Source organism: Ovis aries, chromosome 24 (assembly GCF_016772045.2).
Source record: "Ovis aries strain OAR_USU_Benz2616 breed Rambouillet chromosome 24, ARS-UI_Ramb_v3.0, whole genome shotgun sequence".
NCBI lineage: Eukaryota > Metazoa > Chordata > Mammalia > Artiodactyla > Bovidae > Ovis > Ovis aries.
The window spans coordinates 35,007,740-35,022,487 of record NC_056077.1 but is presented as its reverse complement, the minus strand read 5'-3'; the positions used below and the strand labels follow the sequence as shown (position 1 = coordinate 35,022,487).

At 58.8% G+C, this 14,748-nt stretch overlaps 2 protein-coding genes and 1 long non-coding RNA gene across 6 annotated transcripts; 2 read left to right on the top strand and 1 right to left on the bottom strand.

The window, feature by feature from the left end:
- The first annotated feature begins 101 nt into the window (after window positions 1-101).
- Window positions 102-6,672, top strand: LRWD1 (leucine rich repeats and WD repeat domain containing 1). Of its 3 annotated transcripts, XM_042240029.1 has the most exons (16): window positions 102-281; window positions 784-1,018; window positions 1,115-1,231; window positions 1,620-1,757; window positions 1,967-2,071; window positions 2,210-2,314; window positions 2,577-2,699; window positions 2,788-2,890; window positions 3,054-3,163; window positions 3,343-3,550; window positions 4,032-4,104; window positions 4,195-4,335; window positions 5,693-5,784; window positions 5,970-6,125; window positions 6,207-6,319; window positions 6,397-6,672. In XM_042240029.1, exons 1-16 carry the CDS (start codon window positions 202-204, stop codon window positions 6,541-6,543), a joined length of 2,046 nt encoding a protein of 681 aa, XP_042095963.1. In that variant the 5' UTR covers window positions 102-201; the 3' UTR covers window positions 6,544-6,672. The 3 variants fall into 3 exon arrangements, with proteins under 3 accessions (XP_042095963.1, XP_042095964.1, XP_042095967.1); XM_042240030.1 differs by lacking the exon at window positions 2,577-2,699; XM_042240033.2 differs by lacking the exons at window positions 102-281; window positions 784-1,018 and having other exon boundaries at window positions 1,162-1,275.
- Window positions 6,673-6,992: 320 nt separating this feature from the next.
- On the bottom strand, window positions 6,993-11,437 carry POLR2J (RNA polymerase II subunit J). Of its 2 annotated transcripts, XM_004020982.4 has the most exons (4): window positions 11,329-11,437; window positions 9,902-9,991; window positions 7,900-8,074; window positions 6,993-7,188 (listed from the first exon to the last, which is right to left on the bottom strand). In XM_004020982.4, exons 1-4 carry the CDS (start codon window positions 11,379-11,381, stop codon window positions 7,153-7,155), a joined length of 354 nt encoding a protein of 117 aa, XP_004021031.1. In that variant the 5' UTR covers window positions 11,382-11,437; the 3' UTR covers window positions 6,993-7,152. The 2 variants fall into 2 exon arrangements, with proteins under 2 accessions (XP_004021031.1, XP_060261604.1); XM_060405621.1 differs by having other exon boundaries at window positions 6,993-8,074.
- Window positions 11,438-11,576: 139 nt separating this feature from the next.
- Window positions 11,577-13,498, top strand: LOC121817828 (uncharacterized). The gene is made up of 2 exons (XR_006057879.2): window positions 11,577-11,959; window positions 12,063-13,498. It is a non-coding gene; the product is annotated as an uncharacterized LOC121817828 (long non-coding RNA).
- The last annotated feature ends 1,250 nt before the right edge of the window (window positions 13,499-14,748 follow it).

Here is a 14,748-nt window from a genome sequence, read left to right as displayed (position 1 = left end):
GGGCGCAGGTGCGGGGCCGCGGGGGCCGCTGGGAGTGGTAGTCCGCGCGCGGGGCGCGAGCTTCGTGGGCACGCTTCCTTCCGGTGGTCGCCGCCGCGGACGGATTCGCGCGGCGCCACCTCCTGGGCTGAGGCAATCGCTGGCGCCAGCGTCGGATTCCCGTGCTGCGGCCCGGGCACACGCGGACCGCGCCTCCTCGCCATGGCCCCCCTCTCGACGCGGCTGCTGTTCCAACGGGGGCGACCCAAGAGCGACCGGCTGGGGAAGATCCGGAGCTTGGAGTAAGGGCCGGGGCCACACTGTCCGCCACCGGGGCCTGGGTCGGTGGGCAATCAGAAAAAAGCCTGGGATCCTTTCTCTCTCCCTTCGCGGCCCCGTTATCACCCCGAGCCTTTAAACACTCGGGCGAAACGCCGTCCTCTCGTTATGAGATGGGTCGGGGCTGTGGGGGTGGTGGTTCTGGGGCAGCGTTGCCCCAGAAGAGGGCCTGGGCTGCTAGGGAAACAGTCTTGTAGAAAGAATATGGAGCAACCTGTTGAGAGAGTTACAGGGGAGCTCAGAGAGCCCCCCCCAGAGGATCAGGAAAAAGCCTCTTGGAGATAGATAGCCAGCTGCCTCAAGTTCTAAAGTAGTTATAAATGGAGGCGATGTTGGGGATCAGCTGCACAGACAACAAGAAATATCAAGAGAAAAGCCATCTGAGGTGCCTGGGCTGACATGGGTGTGGGGTGGCAAGTCGGTGGGCCTGCCCCATGAGCTGGTCCTGTCTGCGCCTCTCCCCAGCCTGTCAGGGCTGAATCTGCTCTCGGAGGACTTGGACCTCAATCTCCTGGGTCGCTTGAAGCAGCTGCAAGAGCTGGACCTCTCCGACAACCAACTGGAAACGCTGCCTGCTGACCTGGGTCTGCCCCACTTGCATGTCCTCCATTGTGCCAACAACCAGCTGAGCGACGTCACCCCCCTCTGCCAGTTCCCGCAGCTGGAGGAGCTCAGCCTGGAGGGCAACCCCTTCCTGACAGTAAGTGGGTGCCCGCAGCAACCCCAGGCACTCGATGGGCTGGGGCTTAGCCACAGACTGGGTGCAACCCTGAGCCGCTCTTCCCTCATCCTCCAGGTCAGTGACAGCCTGAAAATCACCTTCCTCCTGCCCGAGCTCCGTAAGTTCAACGGCAAGGATGTTTCCACCACTCGCTCTAAGGCAGAGAACCTGAATCGGGAGCTGACCACCAGGGTGAGGAACCGGGAGGAGTCCTTGGTGCTCGGGAGCCTTGAGGAGTGAGTGACAGAATGGGGTATTTGGAGAACTCCGAGAGGGGCTACAGCGGCCCTGAGACCCTACCCTGACCCAGGGCTCTGAGCTTGGCCTCTTGTTCTTGTGCAGGCAGGGGACGTTGAGACGTTTTCATGGTGACACTACACTGGGCCAGCTTTTCCCTTCAGGGACTGTTTCTCCCTATGGCTCGCTTGGGTTTGTGCAGCATGCAGCCGAGAAGACTGTGGTTCCTGGAGGCTTCCCGGAGGCGATGAGAGCGACGCCTCTGATCTCTAGAGACAGGCGCCACAGAAGGTCCAGGAGAGCTGGGCTGGCCTGAGCCTGAACCTGGTCCCTCTTGTACCAGGTCGCAACTCACTGGAGGAAGTTCATGGCTGCACTGAGCCCAGAGGAGCAGGCAAAGGCCCAGGCCAACTTTGTGAAGTCAGCTGTCAGGAATGTCCGCTACGGGCCCGTGTCGCTCAGCGAATTCACCCAGTGGCGGGTATGCCCTCCCAGCTGCTTCCTCCCTGGCTTCCACAGCCCGAGCCGCCCTGGAGGTCGCTGGCCACGAGAGGACGTGGGGAGTAGGGCAGGTCAGGGAAGGTGGCCCTGGGGGCTGGAAAGACCCTTCCCCAGCTCTGACTGGCTGTCTGGGAGGGGCTGGAGGCCCCGGGACCGTGCCCGGCTTCCTGACGGCCTGCTCCCACCCAGGTGCGGATGATCTCTGAGGAGTTGGTGGCCTCTGGTGGAACCCACGCGCGTGAGGCAGACATGCCAGAGGGGCCCCACAAAGCCACAGCTACCCAGGAGCCCAGGGTGAGTGGGGAGTAGGGCAGGTCAGGGAAGGTGGCCCTGGGGGCTGGAAAGACCCTTCCCCAGCTCTGACTGGCTGTCTGGGAGGGGCTGGAGGCCCCGGGACCGTGCCCGGCTTCCTGACGGCCTGCTCCCACCCAGGTGCGGATGATCTCTGAGGAGTTGGTGGCCTCTGGTGGAACCCACGCGCGTGAGGCAGACATGCCAGAGGGGCCCCACAAAGCCACAGCTACCCAGGAGCCCAGGGTGAGTGGTTCCGTGGGGCTCCCAGGCTCCTTGGGCCTGCCTTGGCCCTTCCTGCCTCAAGAGGCATTAGGGAAGCAGGGGACCTTGAGATATGCCCAGGAGATGGTCTCCTGTGCTAGAGTGGGTTCCCTCTGACCCTGGTACCCCTTGCCTCCCATACCCCAGGAGGGTGAAGTTGCGTCTGTGAGAGGGAGGAGGCAAGCCCTGGGCAGATGGGCGCCTGGTCACGACGCCTCAGCCTGGCCCACCCCCTCCTCCACAGGCGAGGCCTGTGGCCTTGAGGCGGCCAGGTGACACCCCACTCAGCCTCTCGCCCCAGAAGCGGGTGTGCACCTCCCCGTTGGCGCCGGTGGAGGGCAGCCCTGTGGGCTCTGAGAGCAGCCAGGTGAGCCCTGCGCGGCGGCAGGGAGTGCGAGGCAGGAGAGAGGGCCGGGCCGCCGCGACCACCCTCTCCCCTCACCCCTCTCCTGCAGCTGGAGCCCCTGCACTTCCTGCAGTGCCACAGCAAGAACAACAGCCCCAGCGACCTGAGAACGCAGCTCTGGGCCTGCGCCTTCGAGCCGGCCTGGGATGAGGGTACACACTTCGGGGGCAGGGGCCCTGGGAATGCCACCTGCAGGGGCTACCTGGAAGGGTAGGGAGCAGGGAGGGACAGAGAGCTTAAAGTGTCATCCAGGTCAGGAGGAGTGACTGCTGCGGACAGCTGGAAACGTTTTCACCAGACTGACCTCCCAAACAGGGCAGGCAGGGGCCACGTCGCAGACCGTGGCCACGTGTGGTGGGGAGGCCGTGTGTGTGATCGACTGCCAGACGGGCATTGTACTACACAAGTACAAGGTGCCTGGCGAGGTGAGTGCCAGCACCTGGCTCCTGCGAGGTGGGCAGAGCCTTGGCTCCTGGGGGCAGGAGTGTTGAGGTTGACGGGCCAGACTCGGCTACCTGCTCACCAGGTGGCCTTTGTCTTTGGTGCTGGACTGGGGTTCCCAGGTAGCTCTGCCCCTCGGTGATTGCTCCTCTCCCCGCCCCAGGAGTTCTTCTCCGTGGCCTGGACCACCCTGACGGTGGTCACACAGACCGGCCACAAGAAGCGCTGGAATGTGCTGGCGGCTGCAGGCCTGCGTGGGCTGGTCCGGCTGCTGCACGTGCAGGCCGGCTTCTGCTGCGGGCTCATCCGGGGCCACAAGAAGGCCATTGCCACCCTCTGCTTCAGCCCCACCCACGAAACCCACCTCTTCAGTAAGACCCTCCTCCCACACCCCCAGGGTTCCCCTAGTACCTGTGTCCTGCAGCCTGGCACCTCGGCTTCTCCCCAGGGTGGGCCTCACATCAGCTGCCAAGGTCAGCTCAGACTGCGGTAGGAAGCACGAGGCTTCAGGGACACCTGACCTGGCTTCGGATTCTGTCTTGTTCCCCCAACCTGCCTTGCAGCCTTGGAGGTTTCTCAGAGCCAGGGCAGTGTCTGCCATCTGGGTGGGTACCCCAGCCCTCTGGGTGTGGTGAGGTGGTATCTGAGCTGTAGCTGCCTGGTGTGGGGCACGTTAGGTTCGAGCAGGATAAGGATGGGGCCCTGGGAGTCCTGTCTCCCAGCTGTGGCCCTCCCTCCCTCCCTGCCTTGGAGGGGCTGGCCTTGGGAGCCTGGTCTCCACCTGGGATGCAGCCTGCAGGAGACAGCGGGGCCTTCTCAGAGCCATCTGTCTCCTTCCCATCCCCTCGCCAGCGGCCTCCTACGACAAGCGCATCATCCTCTGGGACATCGGGACACCCAACCAGGACTACGAATTCCAGGCCAGGTGACACTGCGAGGCAGGACAGCCCGGGACAGGGGGTGGGCGCACCAGAGTCTGCGGCCTCACGCCCTCCCGCCTCTCATCTGCTGGCAGCCACCTGCTCACACTGGATACCACCTCCACCCCACTGCGCCTCTGCCCTGTTGCCCCCTGCCCGGACACCTACCTGCTGGCCGGCTGCGAGGGTGGCTGCTGCTGCTGGGATGTGCGGCTGGACCAGCCCCAGAAAAGGAGGTGAGCACGGGCAGGGGATGCCTCGAAAGCCCATCCTCAGAGCTGAGCAGCTGCAGGTCCAAGGGTCTGACCCCCAGCATACCTGCCAGGGGTAGGGCCTGCACTATGCCCCCCACCCTGGGCAGCGCAGAGGCAGTTTCCAGGGCCCTCTTTGCAGAGCTGGGGTGTCCACACCTCCTGCTCATCTCTAGAGGAAAGATCACACTTCCCAGCACCCCAGGCTGTGATCACCTTATCATTGCCCGGGTCCTGCCACTCGCCAGCTATGGGACCTTCCCTTCTCCAGCATGATTTCCTCATCTGCAAAGTGGGGACAGTGACTCACACCTCAGGACTAGTGGAGGGCAAGAGGGATGGGGTCTGGGCTGGGACGAGGCCCCGGGAAGGCCAGCTTGAGGCTTGTGGCTCCTGGACCCTGGGAGAGCTGAGGCAGTGCTCGGGAGGGAAGCCCTGCCCTCGAGGGTCCCAGAGCCTGGTGAAGGAGACAGGCATTAAAATCACACAAGGTGTGATTGATGTCAGCGACGAATAAGGTGCTCCGAGAGGAGCAGGGAGGCTCAGGGGACTCTGAGGTGACCAGTGGCAGATGGACAGGTCCTCAGACCTATGCTCTTCATGGATCCCAAGGGTCAGGTGGGCAGAGGGTCTTCACACAGAGGGAAGTGCAAAGGGCAGAGAGCTGGCTGACAAGGGACGTCTGGCCACAGCTTGGGAAACTGGAGGGAAGGCAGGGGCGAGGTGGCTGGGCCAGGGGACACTGGCCCTGTGGTCCCTGGTGAGGTATTGAATTTTAACCTAAGTACAGGGAATAGCCTGGGGAGAATTTGAGGGCAAGTGGCAGGGGCAAACTAGAGCAACATCTCAGCACAGACCAACTGCCACTGGGCAATGGTCCAGCCAGGTGTTGGCGACCCCCTGCCTCCTCCCTCCCTGCCCACCCGCGTCCGCCTCCTCCCCAAGTCCTGTGATGCCTTCCCCACACCTCAGACGCGTCTGCCTCTTGGGGTGGGTACTTGGCTGCCTTGTGGATCTCAGACTCTGCTGGGACCCTCTCCAAGCAGTGTGACTCCGCGCGCTCAGCCGCCACTCTGCACACTGCCCTCGGGGTCAGAGCAAACCCCTGCCCTGGCCGGCGAGCTGCTCACCTCACTCAGCCCGAGGCACAGCCTGGCTTCCGAGCCCTTCCTGGCCAAACCCCACCCCACCCCACCCCAACCTGCTGGCTCCGCCTTCAGGGCTTGGATGGACCAGGGGTCCTGAGGAAGTGCCCGGCAGGGATCTGAAGGAGCACCCAGCTTTGATGTGTGACACTTCCTGCAGCCTTCCGGGCTAACCAGCATCTTCCGCTGCCCCACAGGGTGTGTGAAGTGGAGTTCGTCTTCTCCGAGGGCTCCGAGGCATCCGGACAGAGAGTGGACGGGCTGGCATTCGTGAACGAGGATGTCGTGGGTGAGTGAGCCCAGCTCCAGGGACAGTCTGGCTTCTTGGGACCCCGCTGGCCAGGCCTTCTGGGCTGACTTCTCTGTGGGCGGGGGTTTAGGTCCCAGGGTTTCTGAGGGGGCCCTCAGCATGGACCAGGAAGTGTCTGGAGAGGGCCCCCCCGCAACAGGCATAGCTCTTCCTTCTCCTATCAGCCTCCAAGGGGAGTAGCCTGGGCACCATCTGCCTGTGGAGCTGGAGCCAGACGTGGCAGGGCCGGGGCAGCCAGCCCACGGTGGCGGTGGTGGTCCTGGCTCGGCTGCAGTGGTCGCCCACCATCCTGGCCTACTTCTCCCTTAGCACGTGTCCTGGTGAGTGGTCCCCCCTCCTTCCCCACCCCCGGCCGCCCCCCAAGTTCTGTCCCACCTAAGTCTCCATCCCTGTCCTGACAGACAAGGGGCTTGTGCTCTGCGGGGACGAGCAGGGCAGCGTGTGGATCTATGACGTCAGGCCCCTCCTGGCGCAGCGCTCCCCACCGCAGGCCGCCCCGCAGGCCCCCACGCAGGTAGGCACGCAGGGGGCCAGCGCCGCCCAGGGGCCCTGCTCAGGAAGCAGCTGCTCAGCCCCCTCTCTTCCACCCAGATCCTTAAGTGGCCCCAGCCCCAGGCGTTGGGCCAGACGGTGACCAAGACGATGGTAAACACGGTGGTGGCCAACCCCACCTTTACCTACCTCACGGCGCTGACCGACTCCAACATCGTCGCCATCTGGAGAAGGGGCGAGCCCTGAGCACACAGGCCTGCCTCCGCCACGGGGCACCAGGGACACAACTTAACTTATTCAGCTTTGGGGGTAGTAATGGGATCTTTCTGTCTGTGTTGTTGTTTTTTTTTAATTAAACGCTACTTTGTAATAGAAGCTTGGGGAGAGCTCTCTGTGGGTCCCATCCCTGCACTGAGTGAGGCTGGCCAGCCCTGCTGCCAAGGCTTCCAGAGCAGACTCCTGGAAGCACACGGGTTTTCAGTTCCCTTCTGCTTGAGACAGTGCCTGGCAGCCCCAGGTTCCCAGGGTTTGCTAGAATGAGTTAGCTCCTGCCACCTTCTCAAGACAGAGATTGGGTCTGTGGGCCAGTCCACTCTGAAACAAGGCCCCCAAGTGGCGTCGGAACAGGTCCTCTACCTCCACTGAACTGACGGTCCTTTAGCTGTGAGGTCATCTCTGCTCAGCCCACAGCTGGGTTGTTTCTGGTCATGCTTTATTAGGAAAATAAAACCAACTCTCTATGTACAGGACACATTAGTGTCTGGGGGCTGGGGGGGAGCTCAGTGGACCCTATGAGGAGGCCCACAGCTGGCGGAAGTGCTCTCGTCCACCTGGAGAAGGGCCCGGGGCAGCCAGCTACTCGATGCCCTCCTGCTTGTCTTTGATGGCCACCTGTCAGGGAGCAAGGATGTTGAAGACTCAGCCCCAGCCTCCCTGACCAAGGGCCACCAGGAAACCGCCACTGTGCCCCTCCCCAGAGTGCAGCCGTGAGCTAACAGAAGCAGCAAGCTGGGGCCTCAAACATTCCGGGTGCTGGGCAGGTGCCCCAGAGACCCTGGAGCCAGCCCACCCATGCCATCATTCCTCCACAGCCCAGGTCCTGTTGCCTGGGGCAGGAGGGAGTCAGGGGACAGAGGTGCCTCCTGGTGGCTCCGGAAGCCGTGGCTCTTTCCCACTCTCAATTATGCCTAGACTTTGAAGACCCCTGAATAAACAAGTGTGGCCACACCCATTTGGGCTTCTTGATGATGGAACCCCCAGGGTACAGTGAGCTGCACCCTGGACAGACGGACCACAGGGGGCCGGCACCACCAGGAAGAGGCTTGGAGGGCCAGCCCCAAGCAGGGGGCCCCGTGCTCCCACAGGGAGACCCAGGGCACCAGGGGAGGTCCCACCCCCGGATGCAGAGCGCAGGGTCCAGGCCTCAGCTCCGTAACCCCTCAGTCCACACTCGGCTGTGGCGGACGTCCCTGCTTGGTCATCACTCCCTGCCCCGCCCCGCCCAGTAAGTCAGAGGCCACCCCCTGGGGGCCGTCCTGGGTGAGGGCGTACAGGCTGGTGTCTGCGGGGACCGCCCCCTGCCCCTCCCAGAGTGGGCCTCACCCGGAAGCGCTCTTCCAGTAGGGACAGCTCGCTGATGAGGTCAGTGATGGCGTTGGTGAAGGCCTCCTGGGGGCTGTAGTCTGGCGTCGTCTGCACCCGGATGATGATCTTGTGCTCCAAGGGGTGCGGGACTTTGTAGCCAGCAAACAGCACCTGTGGGTCCTTGAGGAGCTGCCTGAGACATGGACGGGCATGGTGAGGGGGGCAGGGTGCTGAGCCGAGTGCACTTGGGGCTCTGACCCCTTTGTAGCCTTCTAATCAAAGGTCTCCCTGTTGGCTTGTGGCCTGAAAGCACACGCAGCTACTCCTGACCGTTAAGAGTCTGTGTTGTGGTCACACACCCTCACCCCAGCCCCCACAAAAATCTTGAGTTAAACAGACACCCAAAGACAACACAGCCAGTAGGGACTCCTCCCACACACACCCCTACAGGCACAAGGGTCAACGACCCTTCCCACTGAACAGGGTTTCCCACCACCTCTTCCCTCAGGGGATGTCAGGGAGCCTGCAAAAGCCCCAGAGAAACCTCCCAAAGCAGGAAAAATCCAGCCAGCGTCCAGTAAACCAGAAAAAAAAAAACCCATTCCCAGCCCCCAAACAGCATCTGGCAGAGTAAATAAAGGCAGCAGGTGGAGAAGGCTCTAGGCTCTGAGCACTTAATGAAACAGAAATGGAAATCCTCCGGGCAACGCAGGCTGGCAGCTGCGTCCACACACACGGGGTCCCGCTCCATGAGGTTGTGGGGAGTGAAGCCTGTGCCCTGGGCACCAGGAGGCTTCCTCCTGCGTGGCTCTGTCAAGCGTGAGCACTGGGGGGCTCCCCGGGTGGCTCAGCAGTAAAGAATCTGCCTGCCAACGCCAGAGACAAGGATTCGACCCCTGGATCAGGAAGACAACACATGCAACTTGGCAGGTGACTAAGCCCGTGTGCTGCAACTATGGAGCCAGTGCTCAGAGCCCGGGAGCCGCAACGACCAAGCCCACGTGCCGCAGCCACTGAAGCCGGGGCTGCTTGTGTCCTGAGCAAGAGAAGCCACTCCAATGAGAAGCCCTCATACCGCACCTAGAGAGTAGCCTGCACAGCAATGAAGACCCAGCACAGCCAAAAATAAATGTTTGATAGAGTGTGCACACCGAGGGAGGGGTGGGGCCTGGCATAGGAGGGGACACTGGGCTCACACGGGCAGGGGGCCGCAGCAGGACACCAGAGACAGCCTGGGTGCACCCCTGGCATGGTGCTGGGCGGGAGTCATCCAGACAGAAGATGGGCAACCCCGCCCCCTAACTCACACCAGGAGAAAAACAGGCTCCTCCTGCCTGCGGCCTCAAACATGCACACCTGGGAAAGGCCTGGCTTCACTGACAGCATTTCTCAGCAGCGAGAGGACAAGTTCCTGGGCCAGAGTGGCAATCCCACTGCTGGCCACCTACCGGGCCAGGACTTTGCTGGTGCAAATACCAGGCGTCAGGTAACCACCAGGACACCGGATGACCACGGAGTCCCTCTCCCACCTCCTTCCCTTATTCTACTGACAATCGCTGGCACGTACATCTTGGAATGCCAGGTGTCACTGATGTCACTGTTTGTGACAGGGCGGACAACCCTGACGGCGTCTCGTGAGCACAGAGCCTCAAGCGGGCCTTCTGTTCTGTGGCTCACTGTGCATTTACTTTCTTTAGTCGGATAACTGAGCCAACACAGAGAAAGGGCTGCAAGACCAGATGTGGGGGCACCGTCATTTGGAAGAAAAGGTACTGGGATCTGTGAATTCCCACAGCCAGCTCCCAGGACTTTCTGGAGCTCAGAGAGCCTCGAGAATGTCTTCTGGAACTTGATGCTTGGCCTCTCAAAAAGCCTATCAAACGTAACTCCCAGGACTTCTCTCGTCATCCCGTGGCTAAGACGCCACACTCCCGATGTAGGGGGCGCAAAACCCGGTGCAGCCAAGTAAATAAATACTTTAAAAAACACAACCCCCAAAAGCCACTGACTTGGAACTTACGATTTAATGATGTTTCCTAGTGTGTGGTCCTCCTTGTTGATGGTGAACAAACAGGCATTGGGTACTTTGGTGTCCTTGTTAATGGTGATCCTAGGAAGAGGCAGAGGCAACAGATTGGGGGCCGGGGGGGGGGGGTTTCATCCCTGGAGCCTAAACTCTGTCCTCCAAGGCAAGCTTAGGCCCTACCTCCTCCTGAGAGCCCTTCCCCATCTCTTCATTCCATACAAACCTCTCTGACTCAGAGAAGCCCAAACCCAGCCACACCTGGTACTGTGGGATCCTCACCTTCTCTGAATTATCCCTTCTTCTCGAGCAGAGCTTCTCAACTTTGGCACCACTGATATTTTAGGCCAGAAATTTTTTTTGTAGGGGGCTGTCTGGTACACTGTAGGGTATTAGCAGTAGCCCTGGCCTTTACCCACTAGAAACCAGAAAAGTTTGCAGACACTGCCAAAGTCCCCTGGCGGGACAAAGTGGCCCCCCAGGTTGAGAACCACTGCTCTCAAGCCATTTCTGTGTTGGCTCAGTTATCCGACTAAAGACTGAAGTGGCTGGCAAGGGGCTACGGGCTAGACTGCAGAGCCTTGCAGTTAAGACCAGGCAGTTAAGAGAAAGAAAAGACAGCATTTAAGATGGTCTTTTGGGGGGACTTTGCTGGCAGTCCAGTGGTCAAGAGACCGCGCTTCCACTGCAGGGGGTGCGGGTTTCATCCCTGGTTGGGAAAGATTCCCCGTGCCATCGCAGCGTGGAGGAAAAAAAAAAAAACAAAACAAAGCAAAAAAAGGTCTTCTTTGTGCTGAATCCTAGACTAAGCACTCCACATAAATTACCTAATTTATCCTCCCCAAGAGAAAATCCTGTGATTTAATACACTAATAAACCCATTTCTTAGATGAGGAAAGTGGTTCTCAGGCAGATTAAGTCACTTGTCCAAAGACACAGAGTTCTTAAGTGGGGGATCCTCAGGCAGGCTATCTGAGCACTGGACTGCACTTTCCTTCACCAGCAGACAATGAGGAGTCACTGAAGATTTTACACCGGCGAATGAAGATCCGGTGTGAGCCTGACAGCCATCAGACTGTCCTCTGTATGCAGCAAAGAGGATAACGGTGCCGGGTGGGAAGACTCTGGAGCCAGAAACCCTGGGTTCGAATACAGATCGGCTAATTTCTGTGCGCTTGGGGGAGTTACTTAACCTTTCTGAGCCTCGGTTTCTTCATCTACAAAATGGGGCGGCTCACCACCGCCCAGGAATGTCTTAAGTTTGGCAGACACGGGTGTGGAGCACTCAGCGACTAGACGCTCAAGCAAAACTTGCTTCTGCCTCCCGGCAGAGGACGGGCAGAGAAGCCCCAGAATCTGCGGGAGCAGACGGTCAAGGGCCCGCGACCCTCCCCCTGTCTCTCACCCAGGTTGGTTCCACTTACTTCTTCTCGCCCTCGAAGAGCAAGAACGACTCGAAGGCGGGAGGGGCGTTCATCCTAGCGTCGCGGCCACCTAAACCGCTGCAGCAGCCACCACCGCCTACAGGGCACTACCAAGCAACCACTTCCGGGTTAGCGGCTGCTTCCGGATTATGCCGGCAGTGCCAACCCCGTGTGAGGATCGGCTCGTTGCCCCCTATCGGTCTGGAGGATCCTGCGCAGGCGTGAGAAGCCGCCAAGGGTGGGGGGCTGGTGGCTCTGCGCATGCGCGAGTCTAGAAGCGCCTCTCCGCTCACCGGCGGGCCCCGGCGGGCCCTGGCGCGCCTTTGCGCTCGGTGGGAACGCTGAGGGGTACTCTTTCAGTTCTCAGACATCCTTGTCTAAGCCAAGCGGGAAGCCAGCGGTGTATTTCCCTCTGCTCTCTTTGTCCCTTTATCCCTCTTTGAAAATGTGCCCTTGGAGTACACAGCAACAGGCTCCTGAATGGAGAAGGAAGCCTTGTGGTGGTGGGCAGATGTGACCCGAAGAGACGGAAGAAACTTCCCCTGGGCTAGACTGTTGTGTATGAAGACAATCCCCGTGCCCACGCGAAGGGCTACAAGACCCCTGGCCGGGTTGTCAACTGACTTTCCAGGTGGGCTTATAGCCTAGTGAGTTTCTTGTTAGAGGAGGGAGGGCTGGGGAGGAAGCAGGTGTAAACAGGTGGGGACAAAAAAAAAAAATGTCTGCCATTTCAGTGAACAAAGAACGGCTGCCCACTCTCCAGTTACCAGCCCCTGACAGTGCGCCCGGAGGGGAGTTCAGGATGGAGAAAAACCGGATGCTGGCCCCAGATTGTTAGGATGCATATGTAGAAATCATTTCAGTGAGCCTGCATTCTTGCATTTTCCCAAGAAAAGCACTGAAATCCTTGAGTGTCTGTCTTTTGTGATTAGGAGTGATCTTTTGATACTCGACTACATGTGTTCTGTTTTTCAGCAAAACAAACAAACAAAAAAGCTCCTATATATCCTGGCTCCTATCTTACCTCTTTGGAACAGTTCCTCACAGCGATCTGAAAGGCTGTCTCCCAGGCTATTGTCCTCAGTAGGATCCCCAATAAAACAACTCACTCGGGAATTCCATGGCTATCCAGTGGTCAGGACTCAGCACTGTCACTGCTGAGGCCCAATTCAATCCCCAATTGGGGAACTAGGATCCTACAAGCCATGTGGGGCAGCAAAAAAAAAAAAAAAAACATAACTTCCAACTTCTGGGTTGTGTATTTTTGTTTTGAGTCAACACAGTTGTGAGAGGAACTCAAGAGGATAAGGGTGTGAATCGGTTCTGGTTGGTTGATACTTTGCAGACTACAGCTTAGAATAAAAGTCCTATCTGAGCAGTCAAAGCAGCAGGGGCCAGAGTCTCAGATTAGCCACTGGAGCTGCAACAGCTCCCTAGCTGCTTCTTCAGGTCTGGACCACAGCTGTGGAGCCCCCAGGGAAATCTGGAGCTTCCCTCACCACTTCCTGGGAAGGACTATTTCCTACTTGAGCTTGAGACCTGCAGTGAGAAAATGTCATATGCTAGAGGCCCTTGTGGCTCAGCTGGTAAAGAATGCAGCCGCAATGCGGGAGACCTGGGCTCGACCCCTGAGTTGGGGAGATCCCCTGGAGAAAGGAAAGGCTACCTATTCCAGTATTCTGGCCTGGAGAATTCCATGGATGGGGTCCTGAAGAGTCAGACACAACTGAGCGACTTTCACTTCAGAGGCCCACACCAACCTGACTCTCTGGGCCAAGAGTCTTTTAGGTTGTGACTGTTTTACTGGAATATACCATCCCCACTGGTTTCCTCAGTGCCTCTTGCTGCTTTTGTGCTACAAGAATAACTGTGACCAAAACCTGCATGCCCGGGCCTTTGGAGGAAAAATCTGGCAATCCCTAATCTTGGGGAATGAACCCGTGTTTGACTTTGATATTTATTATTCAATTAGAGCCCAGACACTGAAGTTACTTATGAACTTGCAGGTTTCCATCCCATACAGGACAAAACTTCATCCACCAGTTTTGTATCTAATATCACCATCTTATTCTAACTTTTCCCAGCTTCTCAAAATAGTCTGTGAACCAGATTTGCTCAACACTCATTTTCTCCTTAAAGTGTAATAAATCTTTGTTACATGTTCATGCTATATTTGTCTGAGTCATTTTTTAACGTATTTGAAAATTATATTTTGACAGGAGTTTCCCAAGAGGAGGTCGGTGGGAATTTGCCCAGACTTCCTATGGGATCGGCCTAGAGGATGAAGAAATGCACATACCACATGAGCTAGGCCCACTCAGGGCTTCCCAGGGTGTCTGCTTTGTACTGAATGCCAGCCCCAGGGCTGCGGGCCTCAGTCTGAGGGCCCAGTCAGACTCTCAAGACATCTGGGGGGGTGGTGGTGAATAACAGGCCTGGTGATCCCAGGGAAGTGGTACAGAATCCCTGGGCAGGTGAGGGTGTGACCTGCAGGACCGCCTGGACTTGAGGGCAGGAAGGAGTCTCTTCTCTTTTTACCGGAGACTTCCAAAAAGAACGTAGCATCCTGGGCTGTAGGGACCTCTGCTCTGATTCTGAGAGAACCTAGACGGGTGGGTACTCATGGGAGAGGTGGCTACAGGGACTACTCCCTCACCAGATCCACTGGAGGACAGGGTGGCAGTAACGACACCCACATCAGATCCACTGGAGAGGGTGGCCAGTGATGCCAGTGGGTGGCTGTGTGTGTATGCAGTTAAAATCTGCAGTTCTGGGACTTCCCTGGTGGTGCGGTGGTTAAGACTCCGAGTTTCCAGTGCAGGGGACGTGGATTTGATCCCTGGCCAGGAAACTAAGATCTCACATGCCAAGGGTTGTGGCCAAGCCCCGCCCACCCCCACCCCCACTGTGGTTCTACTTGTGGCAGCCCCTTATAAGAGCACACCTGTCTTTCCCCTTCACTCCATGCCTTGGGGCTCAGCAGACCCTGGGATCCATACTTCCTGATCAGGAGGTCCTTGAAACCCAAGAAGAGCCAACAGGCAGGAGATGTGTGTGAGACCCTAGGGAAGTAGCCAGAGAAGCAGGAGTTGGTGATGGGGGCAGGGAAGAGCAGGCTGAGCCCCCTAGGCCCTGAGCCCTGGGCCAGGGAGGGAGAGGGGATGCCCAGCCCTGCAAAGAAGCTGGTGAGGCCCACACGCTGGCAGCATCATGACCAAGAAGCGATGAACATCCAGGGGGTTGAGTTGGTGTGAGCTGTTGGGGGGGACCACCCCCATCAAGGCTGTGGCCAGGAGAAAAGTCTGATATGGCCTCAAAAGCCACAGGGTTGAGGGGAGGGGACAGCCCCTTGTACCTTCATCACCTCTTTGCCTTTCTGGGCCACCGCTCAAAGAACCCAGATGGTCCTGCCCCAGAGCC

Coding starts and splice junctions, on each gene's coding strand:
- LRWD1 (XM_042240029.1), top strand. CDS start 202: ATGGCCCCCCTCTCGACGCGGCTGCTGTTCCAACGGGGGCGACCCAAG. Junction 1,758..1,966: donor GCGAATTCACCCAGTGGCGG/GTATGCCCTCCC, acceptor GCTCCCACCCAG/GTGCGGATGATCTCTGAGGA. Junction 2,700..2,787: donor TGGGCTCTGAGAGCAGCCAG/GTGAGCCCTGCG, acceptor CCTCTCCTGCAG/CTGGAGCCCCTGCACTTCCT.
- POLR2J (XM_060405621.1), bottom strand. CDS start 11,381: ATGAACGCCCCTCCCGCCTTCGAGTCGTTCTTGCTCTTCGAGGGCGAG. Junction 9,992..11,328: donor CTCTTCGAGGGCGAGAAGAA/GTAAGTGGAACC, acceptor GCCTCTTCCTAG/GATCACCATTAACAAGGACA. Junction 8,075..9,901: donor CTAGGAAACATCATTAAATC/GTAAGTTCCAAG, acceptor TCCATGTCTCAG/GCAGCTCCTCAAGGACCCAC.